Source organism: Ischnura elegans, chromosome 2 (genome assembly GCF_921293095.1).
Source record: "Ischnura elegans chromosome 2, ioIscEleg1.1, whole genome shotgun sequence".
NCBI classification, from domain to species: Eukaryota; Metazoa; Arthropoda; class Insecta; order Odonata; family Coenagrionidae; genus Ischnura; species Ischnura elegans.
In genome coordinates, this window is record NC_060247.1 from 132,884,261 (window position 1) to 132,899,102 (window position 14,842).

A 14,842-nucleotide genomic window follows, 5' to 3' on the forward strand; every position below is an offset into this window, starting at 1 on the left:
CTATAACAACAAGGACAATTTACATGTAGCAGCAAATGATGCTATCAGCAGCAAAAGTTATGAGCCAAAATATTATAATAATTATTTAACAAAGATGCTCTGCTGTGCTGACCAAGTTAGCCATACCAACTCAATGACAGTAACAACTCCTAAACCAACAACAATGCAAAACAAACTCAAACACACCTTCACTGAGACCATTCACCCATTTGAAGCAGTGGAAGAGACAGAGAGGAAACAAAAGACCACATTTGATTGAGCACAAGATTGTAGTTACCCTTGCATGGGATGGACTGCGATCCCTCGAGGTTTCCTGAGGACGGTGGAATTGAGGATTGTCCTGCGCATCCAGCCGAGCCTATTTGTATCAATTCGGATCACCTCAATCGTGGACCTCATTCCATCGACGAAGAAGAGCAGGTTGCTCACCCAGTCAAGAGCCATGCCCTCAATGGAGTCCAGATCTGTTCCCACTAATTTCTCAGGCAATTCCTTCCCATCTGACAAGCACTGCCTCTGAAAATTGAGATGCAAAGTTAAAACAAAACAAAACAACATCAAAATATCCCTAAATATTCAAATGCTACAATACGTACTCCAATAACATCATCCTTGATATCCGCCCAATACACACAATTGTTTCTCAGGTCAAATTCAACGGCTATCACATTTTTAAGTTTTTCTACAGGAAGGACCTGAAGTTTACCGTCTTCGAGTCCAATGCGTACTATTTTCTCCCTTTGCGCGACAAGAATGAATTCCTTTTTCTTCCTGAAAAATGCAAAGAAATGGTTACAAAATGAAAATCCGAGCTAAAATTTATAGCTTAAACCTTGAAGGCATTTTTGATTACTTGAATGGGCAAGGAAGTTGATCTGGCAGGAAACGTGTTTCATAACCTCCCTCACAACTATCCCCAGGAATTTTGACGTAGCCCTTTGTCCTGTTGTACATTTGCCCTGGGCGGCAGGAGGTCGGAACAGCATATGGATCAAAGGTCAGGGACTTGATCCTGAGGCACTGGTGAAACTCAAGATTACGCTCAAATCCATCGTCACTGAAAGCAAAAATTGACATTTTACAGAAATGGGTCATAAAAAAATTCAGAAATGGCTTGCATAAAAATGTATACCAATCTATTTGAATAAATCTTGATAGTAAAAATTTGGAAAAAAAAACTGTTAAAAAGATAATTCTCAAAAAATAAAGGAAAGATGCTACATTAATTGGATTGGTAGAGCAGAACCATAGAATTCAACCATTAAAAAAAACTTAACAGTCCAGACTAAAAAAAATATGAGTTGTGCTGAAACTGATGGGATAACTTATTCAAGCCTTTACCCTTGTGTTAGGTGGTAAAATTTTGCATGATCACTGCTGTAAATAGTACATCCTATGTCCTCAGGAGATGAGGGGAATACCCAAGAAGGACGAAAAGGTTTTGAGCTATCAACGGATTTTTCCTGAGATTATGGTTGATTGTATTTGATAATCAATTAATTGTATTTTTTACTGGCAACACATTACAATATTTCATAGCCTTCCATGTACTGACAAAGGTATAGGTCAACAAAATTTTGTGCTGATCTTTTGAACATTTTAATTTTTGGAGACATTCTAAGATGGTTTAATTTTTACCTCAGTAACCAAGGGTAACAAAGAAAAATGTTACCCACACAAAGTGGACAATATTTTAGGCACGTGATAATCTTTTGAAAATGGATCGTATGGCTTTTTCACAACAAAACCTGTTAAAAAAAACTCCTACAAAAAACAACCTTTTGCAATATCTCCCACAAAGTGAAGGTAATGGGCACGAAATCACCTCAACATGCAACAGCAGAACTCTATAGGAGACCAGGGGGTCTATTCTCTAACTTGAAGCACGGTAGCTTTCTGGCGGAGAGATGCTTAATTAAGCTACTAGCTCCCACTTGTATTCTCTATTGTTGAGGCTCCGGCAAAAGAGCTAGCAGAAGCTACCGGTAGCTTATTTGGCTCCAACCCGTATCCTCTATGGGCTGTAAAGCTACTTCCGTAGCTTCAAACTAGCTACCATGGTAGCTTCGCGAAGCGTGCCCTCGGGACCCTGCGCTTCAGCTAGCTACCATAGTATGATTGGAAGAAAATTACTTTGCTTTTCTACAAAACACACACTTTATTGCCGACTAGTTTCGGTACACTGTACCATTTTCAAGACTAGTCATGTAGCTACCATAGGGCATTCCTATGAACCGCTGTGAATCAAGTGGCACGTGTCGCTAAATCGCTGAGTGACTGAGTGATAAATTTCATGACTACACATGTATGTTTCGGAGTGAGCTATCTATCTAAGAGGCACAAAGTTAGGAAAAACATACAATGTTTTCTATTAAATCTGAAATCAGACTGCTTTTTTGCAATGATGCATGCAAAATAACCACTACAAAATTACAAGAAAATGTTGATAAATGTATTTGCTTTCTTTAAGAACAACAACCAACCATTTCACATTCGTACTATAAGAGAAATTGAAAAATTAAAAAACCCATTCCGAAAAAGTGAAAAATTTCTGCCATTTTAACTTCATAATAATAGCAGTTGACGCAAACTTTTGGTTTTCAGAATCTGCCTCGACATGATTTTTGGTCTCCACCTTAGTGCCAAATTTCATCCCTCCAGCTCTTCCAGAAGTGTTCGGGGATTGATATGCGTGAGTGAGTCACACGTCTGGTTTTTTATTTAAGGGAGGATTCAGATGACAATATACCTCAGCCTGAGCTTACCACTGGAAATCTTCGGCATCACATTCACAGTTTTCAGTTTTGATAGGGCGGTCAAAGTCCCGACCATTGTAACAGTTGGAACGAGACATCCTCCGCAGGAAGACTTCTTTCTTTCCGAGGAGGCATGACATCTTGGGCCCGTCTTCACTGCTCGGAGACCAGTACTTGTAGTCATCCTTGGTGCATGGTTTACCTATGGCATAAACATTGCCTCATGTAATCAATCCAATCAATTCTATATATTGCACCATTGATAAATCAATCACCAGCCACCTACTGCAAATGTCATTTCAATGGTAATAGGTTTAACTCTAAATAACAAGATAAGATGATGTCTAACACTAGTACCATCACTTCATTAGCAGACACTTCAAAGCTTCACTGCCTATCAACAACTATTGCCTTGGCTGTCACATATTCATGCTTACATACAGTTAACATAAATGCAAAATGAATGCCAAATTGACTAAAGGTTAAACATAACACTACTGTAAATTATACATCTATCATTGTGATAGAAAACGCTACTGTTACACCAGAAGACTAGCAATATTCAAGGGCTCTTATTTACTATTCAACTCGACCCAGTTATGACCTCAATAATTGAACAATCGATCTGGCTGAGTAGTCCAAAGAATCAATCTTCAGAAACAAGGAAGCAGAAGTCCATCCTATGTCTTAACAGCTACTACAACGGAGCTATCCCACAATATCAAAAAGATTACCAACAAGGAACCAAGGGATACATCTGAAGATACAGACACCATCACCCAAAAGAAAACCATCCTTCCCTACATTAAAGTAACGACAGATTAGATCAGCAACATACTAGATTTTTCTATGTCAGCACTAAAAGTTAGTCATGCCATAATTCTACAATAAGTAGTAGTGTGGAAAGTACAAAACAAATACATAACTAATTTCTATTGAAAGTCTGCAGAGAAGAAGAGAGACAATTTTCTAATCGCAGTACCTCACACACAGCAGGTATCAACGGCATTGATGACGGTGGAAAAGTCTTCGATTGAAAAGTTGTCAGGGAGGTAGATGGAGTGCTTTACTCGAACAGACACCCGAGAAGAATTTATTCGATCATTATTTAGTTTTTTCTTTCTCCCTAACGTGGTAATCTTCATTTCCGTTCATGGCATGCCTACATCTTGCGCTAAAACTAAAAAATCTTTTTTTCTATATCAGTGTTACATAGCATCATTTTAAATACAGTGAAGAGTAAGGAGGGCAAGATATTGAGGTTTAATTTTAAAGAGTTTTCAAAAGAAACCAAAATTGCAAAATTTTAAATCTACACGATATTTAGAAATAATCAGACCAAAACACAACTAATTTCAAGCATCATTTAAGTTTGTTGATCATGTTTGTAGTGGATTAAAAAAATAAAAAAAAAGCTCATAATTTCAGAATGACGTCAGGTTTTCACTCAATCTTTTCAAATATTTCGTAGATTTGCTAATTTTTTAATCCCATGAACATAAAATAATGGATTTAAAAAAGTTGGTGTTTTGTTTAGTCAGCCCCAATACACGATTTGTGCTTCCTAACTTGGCGAAAATGACTAGGGTCAAGCGCGGAATTGGCAAGGCAGGTAGCCCAGCCGTATTTTTTTAGTTTTTATTCAGCATGAATCATAAACCCTGCTAAGTTACGCCAGATATCTTCTTATTTGTGAAGAAGCATCTCTTTCTCGATAGGTGTACTTTATAGCTTTAATCAGGCTGTATGAAAATGGTTAGAATTTAATGAATCATTCTAAGATTTATTTTTGTATCTTTGCGTGAACGGAGTGGGAGGGGATGCTAATCTGCCAAGTCTCATGGGAGCAAGTACATACTAAAAATACGTCAGGAAATGATAAACCATGTGTCGTAGCCAATAAAATGAATGTGGATAACAAAGTTTTCCTCTTCATTTCCCCAATAATGAAAAATACTTCTCCAGCCTCTCTCAGGTTAGAAACTTACCCCGGTTGCCAGTAGAGATGAACCATGAACTTCCACAGTCAGAGGGCATTCCAAGGAGGTGGGGTAAATACGAGTGGGATGGGTCCTGCCTGATTGAGGAAGTTAGGGCAGGATATAGAGAGGTGCGGCGGTTGGGAGGAAGAGGGGTGGGTAAAGGCCTTCAGCCTTGCCTGAGACTACATTTGGGGGCTGTGTTTTTTTTATGATGCACTCAAGCTCATAACAGGGAAATGCTAGGGAAGGGGAGAAATGCTAGTGGAGGGAGGCTTGGGGTGCATAAGCTGGGTGTCAGGAAGGTCAACAAAAGGCTGTAGGAGAGAGTAAACAAAGGTTTTGGAAAGAAAGATCTCTCGGAATGATGGAACGGGTAGGAGTGCTACAAGAAAGTTCATCATTAGAGTTGGAAGTGCCTCTTCATTATGATTAGCCTACAAAATTAATTGGTGGTAAACAGAGCCCAATATTTAAGATACTCCTCACTTTCATCTTTGCCTTCACTGCTGTCATGTATGTCCACTGCTTTTACTCCACTTTTTGCTGCTTAAACACTCGCTAGGCATCGACTGAAGCCCTTCGCATATTCTGTCATGAATTTTGTCCAAGCCCATACCTTACTACAATTCAGCGCTTCCAGGATGAAAGACAGCCAGACACAGCCTCTGTCATGGATGGACAGCTAGGTAATTACGCGGACACTTAATGCACAGGATCTTCAAAACCCTGTTTGAATTGGCAATAGAGGAGCCATTTCACCCTCAATATGGGCTTGCGAGAAAAGTACAATTAAATCATCAGTGATATCCTTACTATATCTCCCCAACTAGTCGTTGACAAACACTGTGTTTTCCCCAACCTTTCCCCCCTCCGAAATGTAACTTTGCATCTAAAATGAAACTTTAAAATGAAAATAATTCCTCCATCACTGAGTGTCTTAATTCTCTTAATTTCTCATATATCCTACTGTTGATTTAAAATTTATTGCTTCGAGGTTGTGTATTTACCGGCAAGAATGTTGAAATTTGAGCAATTTTATGGACTTGCACCATTTTCTTGGATATGAATGATTCAATTATGTAGGGTTTAAGTGGGAGTAAGAAATACCCCACCTGACCTTCCTCACATGTTAAATTACGAAGTATTGTTGACGCAATGTTTACGAGCATGCACGTAAATAGGGAAATTGTGTCAGCCAAAATATTTTTGCTGAACTCCTACTTCTCCTTGATTCCTACCATAAGTTTTTAGGCAAACCCTTTCCCTACCAAGTTGCACTATCATTTAAGATTTCACACTTTCATGCACCACAGTCAGAAGCATTGATTTTTTTGCTGCTTTCACCGGAATAACTAGTTTTGTAGACAAAGTTTTTGCTGTAGTTCGTATAAACAAATGCCATTTGCTCCTGGGGACCGAGCCTGAAGTTCGTAATTTCAAAAATTTTTGTATTATCGAAAACTTCGTAATATCCTTCCTCGAATAATCGAGAGTTTACTGTAGAAATTAAAGGACCAGGGAAATATTGAATATGAGCGACAAAATAGTAGATGATATTAGAACACAGCTTCTGAAGCCATAAAGGCACATGCAGCAAATGGGAAAGGATTCCTGAAGAAAATGAAGCAGTAGATCCCAGAGGGAAGGTGATGGAGACTCAGGCAAAAGAAAACATGGGGTGCAGGAAGAAATGGCTGACAGGGGATTAGATGAGGGATGAGGAAGGCATGGAGATTAGGAATTGGAAGACGAAGAATATCTAAACCCCTCAAGCGCGGCAGGCACTTAATTAAATCCCATCTCAGCGGCCGGATGAGATTTAAAAATCTTCGCCTTTTTGGTATACTATCATTCAATAATTTATATCTTTCTTAATATACGATCAGTATCGTTGAAAATTTTTGTAAACTTGCGTACTATAATGCGCTACTATATAATAATTTTTCGAGCGATTGGAAAAAATATTTATTGTTTTATGTATCTCTTTTTATGAACTAATGAATTAATTTTCAATTTTGAAATATTTTTATTTGGTTTCGAATAAGCTACGAGATCTCTAACATTCCATGCATTTAAAAAATACAATTACATGATGTAATTTAGTTATTTGGGGTTGAAAATTTCATAACAGATTGGATACTTTCGATAGGATTGCCCGTTTCGCCTACTTGAAAATTTACCACTTCGCCCACTTCTCTGACTTTGTTCCATTATTACCGTATCATTTCATATAGGTAATCACATGCTAATGTTTCAAACGTCAATATCCAAATATTCAAATCATTTACCTTAGAAAATCTGCTCTGACATGATTTGAAGCAATCCAAACATAATTCCACTGCACATTTTTCACAACAGTACACGCAAACTCTTCATTCCCCATGTTACGCACAAACTGCACACCTCCTTTGAGACTTTGATTTCTTCCCAGCTGCAGGAATTGTCTTTAGGAAATCAATTTTTGTGAGTCTTGGTACTAAATTGTGTAATGAGTGACGGCCAAGTCCAAACAGTTCGTATGACGTTGGATACTTCAAAAATATTATCTCGCCCAATGGCACGCGAAATGATAAGTCAAATTTTTATACGTGTTTTGACGACAAACGACGACGACGGTGACGACAAACAAGGAGAAGACGGAGAGATGGCATTGAGCTTAGAAGATACCGTATCTCAAGCTAAAGTAGCTGACCCTTCTAGACGTCTCTCAAGCAGAATAGGCGGAAGTTTTCATGATAAAACAGCTGAAAGAAGGCGATGAGTTTTTGGACCTAAGTGTCCAGGCGCTGGTTTAAAACGGAATTTTATCGAAGCATTTTTAAAAAATCTTGAAGGCATAAAACCGCTATGAATATTTTATTGGAAAGAAAAAAAATTTCTTCAAAAGATAGAGTAATTAGCTTTAATTTAACATACAATATCTGGCGGAGAAAAAATATTATAAACAGTAGGTCAGGAAGCGTACTGGGTACGCATGACGGCGGCATACGAAATTTAAAGGGCGCGTACTGGGTACGCATGACGGCGTTGAGGGGTTAAACCATAACATTACTTATAGTAGCAACTAAAGGAAATGATGACTCACTGAATGCATTGCGAAGGTCCACCTTGACAATGAGCCACTGGTGATGTCCCTTGGCTGAGCCAAACATCGTGAAGATGGTAGTATTCTCCCCTGGCTCTGTCATCAGTCCATAGACACGAAGGTCATCCCGGTAAAATTCATATGACTTCCACGTCACGCCCTCATCAGTGGAGTACATTAGTTCCCTAGTCTCGTCAAGGGATTTAAAGTACCTGACGGCCACCAGGACTCCTCCGTGATCACCAAAGTTAAAGAAATTATGATCCTTCAACAACTGGAAAGAGAAAATTACACACATGAATGAATGCCAGTATCACTCTGCTCATGAGCAAAGGGTTAGGAGGCAAATGAGCATGTGAGAAGGTCAGGATAACTTTGGCCGGAAAATGAAATAGATCAGGCCGTAGGTATGACATATTACACACATAATAATAAATAATAAAAACATGCATGCCATTTAGGCAGTGTGTGAAAGGGTCCTTACCTGATGCCATGTTAGTCCTGCATCTCTGCTGAGGAACACGCCAGGGTGGCCCTTGAGGGACTTACCGATGATGCCCGTAGCCATGATGAGGCCAGGTGCTGATTTGGACGACAGGATGGGCACCGAGCGAGTCACTGGGTACAGCTGGTTGAAGCGCTGAGACAGATGTAATGAGCACCCATCCGCCTACCACACAAGGAAGGTCAGTAAGGTAGAAGTAGTATGGTCTGACCATTATAATTTGATATTCTGATATTTAACCTACAGCCAATAGGATGTCGGCTTGCACTGGGTCTTAAATTGTGACATACATATTGTAGCCTCCATCCCAGGCTGGCACTGGCAGTACTCAAAGTTATTTTAATTTATCATAATTTTTATGTTTTTTCATACTTGCCATGAAAATAAGCATAAAAACAAGGCTTGAAGCTATGCAGAAAAACCTAAATTGTTTCAGTTTTGGCTTGTTAGAAGCATAAACCGATGGCATGCAAAATACAGTTCATGACACGGTTGATACCAATTAATACAGACAAATAAGTAGTGAGATATTCTATATATGTATTATCCAATCATCTATAATGCTCATAGATGTAAAATTATAATCAGCAGCAAAATAGGGCACATTTAGCAAGACATGTCTTTGATTAAAAATGCGTCTAGCACAAAGTATGATAGATATTTACGTTCATCATCACTCACATTGGAATGCTAAAATTTAACAAGAAATCTTGAAGCAGGGAATTTGCTCAGTAATTTCATAATAAATTGATAATAGATTCACAATAATATGCAAATGATTTAAGGCATTAGATTGATTATTGTCCTCAAAAATAGCTCTAAATATTATCATAGGCAATACATATCACTCAGTGAAAGACACAATACAATATAAAACAAAACAATAAAGAGTGCCCTAGAAGTGAATAGCAAGGAATCTAATAGAGGTGCCGTGAAATCTGTTTTGTTTCACAGTAGAGAAAGCCCTCACCATTGAACACTTAATTGGCTGCCCTTCGTTGTCAACTTTTGGAGGCTTGAGGGGCCTCCACTCACCACCCATGTCAAATGTGATGACGGTTGTCAGGTGCTCAGGTCTTATACCTGTCCCAGATATGTTTGAGATTTGAGAAGCTATATATATGCCCCTTAAACCTTCAACTTTGTGGAAATCAGCAAAAGATTCATCAGTCACACCGCTAGAATGCAATTAAAAAAAGGCATTAGTAAAAATTTCCTATGAAAAAAAAAGACTTAGTTATGGGCGAGGATAATTCGCTAAAAGTGAGACAAAATTATAGTTTTCTAAACTTGCATACATTTAACATTCTATATTAATCTTATTGTTCCAATTTTTGAGAAACAGTACAATTACCTTCACAACACATACATAATGGACTCAACGATTGCGCCGGCAAGTCAGAAGCTTGTCTAGGGAAGTGGGCGGCTGCAAATAAATATATTCTAATTCTTGAAAACCCCAATTCTAACCGCTATGCACTCGCATATTCTGCTATCCGCACTCTTCTATGCCTTTTATGGCTCTTATTAGCTCAAACACTGAAGGGCAACACAAGAAGCGGAGCACCATTAATCCCTATTGTGACCATAAACCTAACCTCGAAGTTATGATTTTTATCTAGTGTTTAAGAAGTTTTGTAATCGATACATAGCTTTTCATTTGTAGAAATGCTGCCTATTACTTCATTGCCTCGGTCTTGGGTTTTTGACTTTTGAGGATCGCTTCTCTTCGACATCAGTACAAGCGGTTTCTACGAAGTAGCCTGTACGGTTTTTTTCCACGAATGCTTCTTCCCAATTGGGTGAAAAATATTCCATTTCACGATTTTACCGACAAAATTAGTCATTTTATCTTCGTGAGTGTGAAAGGATCTCAGTACTTGTGCCACAGAAGTGAAGAACCAGGGTTCATTTTCCCTAGATCTTGAAATTTCAGTGTTGAGGCCAAAACTACCACTACTGGTAGAGAAGAGTATCTTGTAATGATAAAAACGTACATTTTCCACGTTAAATATCTCATTGACACTCTGTATCATCCAGGGAACGTTATTGTAATTTCGATTTACTTGTCAAGTGATTTAAACTGCTGATAATTCAAATGAGAAAAAAATGGAGCGCATGAAAGTAACCCGCAAAGAAATACATGATGTTTTTTGCTGATGAAGTCTCCATGGGAAATCAGCCAGGTAAGGACGGACATTGTTGCCAACGTTTCAATGGCCTTCTCTGCAATCATCTTCAGGGCAAAATTGAAGACGATGGCAGAGAAGGCCGCTGAAATGTTGGCAGTAATGTCCATCCTTACCCGGCTGATTTCCCGTGAAGACTTCATCAACAACATTTGCCGGGAAAGCTCCAAATCATTCTACATGATCTTTTTGTTAATGGAAGGGGAAATTCATAGTATTCAAAGCGTATATTGGCCCTTCAATCTCTTAATTATTAGTTAAACTTGGAAAAAGACGTGAAAACAAAGGAAATTTAAAAGAACGTCACAAAAAAATACTGTTTCCCATGTTTGAACAACATGGGAACATTGCTAGCATTTCTGGTACTAAGATTACTTCTGTTATCCACGAGAAATTTCGGAATGGTGACACTAAATGCTCGCAGAGAAGCTAATTTTCAAAAATATTCTCATTAAAAGCAGTTTTCAGGAAATCTGTTTAACCACCTGCAGACAAACAAAGATTGGAGATTGAAGAAATGAGGTATCTGAGGAAAGTCATCAAAATTAACCCCGTTAACAGGGAGCAAAATTTTGCTAAAACATCACAAAGGCTTTACACCCTGTGAGCCTGGGTTCAAGTCCTGGCAGTAGCAGAAACTTATCAGAGATGGCCCTATCCATAATTGAGTGTAATGTGGAGAGCACTTCCATTATACCACTCAGTCCAGCAGATGGAACGTTAAGTCTTGGTCCCTTTGGAGCCTATCATTACAACCTGGCTAATGACAACATAGGTTTCCTATCCTCCCAGCCCTTACTTCATGGCGCTAATGACCCCAGCTGTCGGTTACCTCCTTCCAAATAGCATACCATAGATAATACGGAGCACACAGGACCCGAAATATTCGGAAATTTAGATTTTTCCGGTGTTTAGATAACTTTTTTAAAGTGAGCTATTTAAATAACCGTGCAACTACCGTCATGCCGCCAGTGGTGAATAAAAAAAATGATTAATAGTCCGGAACAGTTTTCCCTCTATAATTTTTACGTATTAAAGAAGCATTTTCCAATGAAATTTTAGCAGTAGTAGATTGAATCTACCGGGGTATAGCTGTTCTGTCGGCATTCTTCCGCGAATTCAAATTTAAGTATACCGGGACTAGCCACGGTGATAACTTTACGGGAGTCACCCGCAATGCACAATTGTGCGAAAATTCCACAGAGAAAAAATCATTCGCCTTGACCGGGATTCGAACCCGGATCCCTCGATTTCCGGCCGAGTGCTTTAGCCAGTTAAGCTACCGAGGCGTCATTCTTCCCTGTGGAAATTGAAAAGAATGAACAGCGCACATGAAATCAAACGTTTCCAGATCGTAAAGCTCTACACTCCAAAGCCGGGACCTTCGACTTACAAGCCGTTTGACTCATCTTCACGTAATATTTTGCTTCCCCATATCTGATAAAAACACCTGACACTTTTTGTATTTCGATTTAATGGTGCTAAGCCATTCCTGAGTTTAAAGGGACTGCCTTATCACTCGCGTCTTGAATTTGACTTCAATGATTACATCATGATTGACGACGCGAGTTATTCTCCGAGGGCATTAAATTCTGCTCCGTTAAAAATAATCGCTTGCCTCCTAGCGGAGTTAAGCTATTAGCTATTCAAGTTCCAATCATGTTTAATTTAAACCCACTGACAATGAGATACAAGTTGAGTCGGTTCTGATAAGTGCGCCACGCAAGCAACTTTCCCTCGCCTCCATTCGTCCCGCAGATGTGGGGTTAGCCCGCGGAATGAGACAACGCATGCTGCTTTCACCATCGACTTACGTCCATACTAGAAGTACCACTATCTTTTTTGGATCACCTTGGAAGCAAAAATTTTGGCACAGGAGGATTTTTAACGGCTCATTACGCCATTATATTTCACTGGGGCGATGGAAATTCCAGATTAACGACCATCTACTGAAATTACAATAAATATGCTATAAACAGCGTCGATCAATAAGTCGAATTATATACAAAAGGTGATAATGTTAATATCTCCGGCGAGCATCTGTCTTAATCAAAAGTAGTTACACATACATGGCGATTGCCGTAAGTTTTAGGTTCCGATATCCTTCTACAGCAAATTTGAACAAAGAGCGATATTCGCGTTTGTAAAGGAGACTGAAATATTACTGAGAGGGTGCAGGGGGAAGCAATAATTAGATTCGCGATGTTTTTAGTTTCACGCTCAACAGCGCGACGCCATTTCAACCGTTCCTGTATTCATTTTTGCAACTCACTGAGACGAATAAATAACCTACCTTCATATTGCTCCAGTCGGGATTTTCAAAACAAGTCGAAAGACAACTGCGTAAAATCAAGATTAGCGGCATCTTTGGGGCTGGGGTTATGCTGTGCAAAATTGAAAAACTGCGTAAAATCAAGAAAAGATGTAAAATCGAAGTTTCACCATAGCAATTCCCTATGCTTTCCGGCCGGACTTGAGTGTCGCTGCGTAAAAACGAGACTTGATGTAAAATCAAAGTGTGTAAAATCAAAGTTTTACTGTACACCTATTTTCTTGAGAATATCTATTAACTTTACCCAGTTCACTCTATCAAATGCTTTTTAAAAATCCACAAAACAGGCATACTTGTCCTGGTCATATTCTAGGTTCCTCTCCATCAGGGATCTCATTATCACCATTGCATCACGAGTTGACTTCCCTTTTCTACAACCAAACTGATCTTCACCCAAATACTCGTTTGCCCTCACCTCCATTCGTCTGTACAATATCCTCAGTACCACTCTCGCCACGTGAGATATTAGGCTAATAGTCCAGTAATCTCCGCATTCCACAGCTTTCTTCTTTCTCAGTAGCAGAAATAAAACCGTCTTCACAATATCCTCTGGCCGACATCCTTCCTCACAGATCCTGCATACTAATTGGAAAACATGTGCTTACTATCCCTCCCTACACTCTTCAGAAGCTCACACGGGATACTGTCCACGCCCACTGCTTTCCTTGCCTTCATATCACAAAGTGCTCTCTCGATTTCCGAATCTAAGATCACCAGCCCAAAACCATCCTCCTCCACTGCACTTTCCTCCTCTAAAGTTAGTTTCTCTGGCCTGTTCCTTCCGTCACACAGATTTTCCATGTATTCCTTCCCTCTACTCTGCACCTCCTCTCGTTTGGTTAGCATCCTCCTTTCTTTAGCCTTAATTTTAGACATGGCTTGTCCTATTTTACCACCCCATAGCGACTTAACATTGGCATAAAATGCACCTACCCCTCCTTCCTTCGGGAACTTCTCCATTTCCTCACAGCCTTTTCCACCAAGCCTCCCTTGCCCTCTTAGTTTCATGTCGTAATCAATTATTAAGTTCCCTATACTTCCTTTTGCCCTGCTCTGTGTCCACGTTCTTCCACTTCCGCTCTCCTCCATTTGTTTTACCATTGCCTCAGTAACCCAAGGCTTCTTTATCCTTCTGCCGTCAGCGTAGCAAATTGACTTCTCAGCAGCTTTGACGATTCCCATTTTAATATTATCCCACACTTCCTCAACATTATGTGCATATTCAATCTCCTGGATACTTTTTTCCACAAGTTCCTGATGTCAGTGGCGCCAACTCCATGGGGTCTGAGGGGGCCCGAGCCCCCCCAAAAATTCGTTACAGATGTGAGGAAAAAATATGTCAGGCAAGTGAATTTTCCCCGGAGTGTCCAGATATCGAGATTCGAGTAATCAGGGTTCTAATGTTAATCATATGACTGTTATAAATGCTTAAAAAACTTCAAATTCACTCCTTATAAAATTTACCGGGGCAAGGTCCCCGGTTTGGGCCCCCCCAATATTTTTTGTAAGTCGGCACCCCTGCCTGATGTTCCCTCCTCATAGACCCCTTCAAAGCTTCTACATTCCATTTTTCTGCTGTGCTGCGGGGAAGCTGCATGAGTATTTCATACTATTCCTAAACCTTTGTCTTACCATGATGTAGTCCATCAGTTATCTCTCCTCATCCCCTGGATATTTCCAGATGTACCTTTGCCCTTCGTGATGATTGAACCACGTGTTTGAGATGGACAATTTGTTTCTCCTGCAAAATTCTGCTGCTTTCTCTCCCCTGTCGTTCCGCATTCCTAGTCCAAATTCCCCTATTTTGTGTCCATCCCTCCCCTCCCCGACTGAGGCGTTCCAGTCCCCCATCACTACCATAGTTTTCTTACTCAGAGTTTCTCTAATAGTAAGTATTTCCTCAAGATGTTAAAATACCTCATTTAATTTGCCATCTGTGTGATTACTATGGGGCATGTAAACTTGAACCAGAACAAGGTTGGTGGGTCGCGCC

At 39.6% G+C, this 14,842-nt stretch overlaps 1 protein-coding gene across 2 annotated transcripts in view; it reads right to left on the reverse strand.

Moving 5' to 3' along the window:
• The window catches only part of LOC124154652 (sortilin-related receptor-like), a 103,596-nt gene that overhangs the window by 85,090 nt on the left and 3,664 nt on the right, over positions 1 to 14,842 (reverse strand). For both annotated transcript variants that reach the window (XM_046528506.1, XM_046528505.1), the window contains exons 6-12: positions 9,299 to 9,506; positions 8,308 to 8,493; positions 7,824 to 8,097; positions 2,766 to 2,958; positions 854 to 1,057; positions 597 to 771; positions 278 to 516 (exon numbers count right to left, since the gene is read on the reverse strand). In XM_046528506.1, coding sequence (XP_046384462.1) covers positions 278 to 516; positions 597 to 771; positions 854 to 1,057; positions 2,766 to 2,958; positions 7,824 to 8,097; positions 8,308 to 8,493; positions 9,299 to 9,506 — 1,479 coding nt within the window. The remainder of the gene's footprint in view (positions 1 to 277; positions 517 to 596; positions 772 to 853; positions 1,058 to 2,765; positions 2,959 to 7,823; positions 8,098 to 8,307; positions 8,494 to 9,298; positions 9,507 to 14,842) is intronic.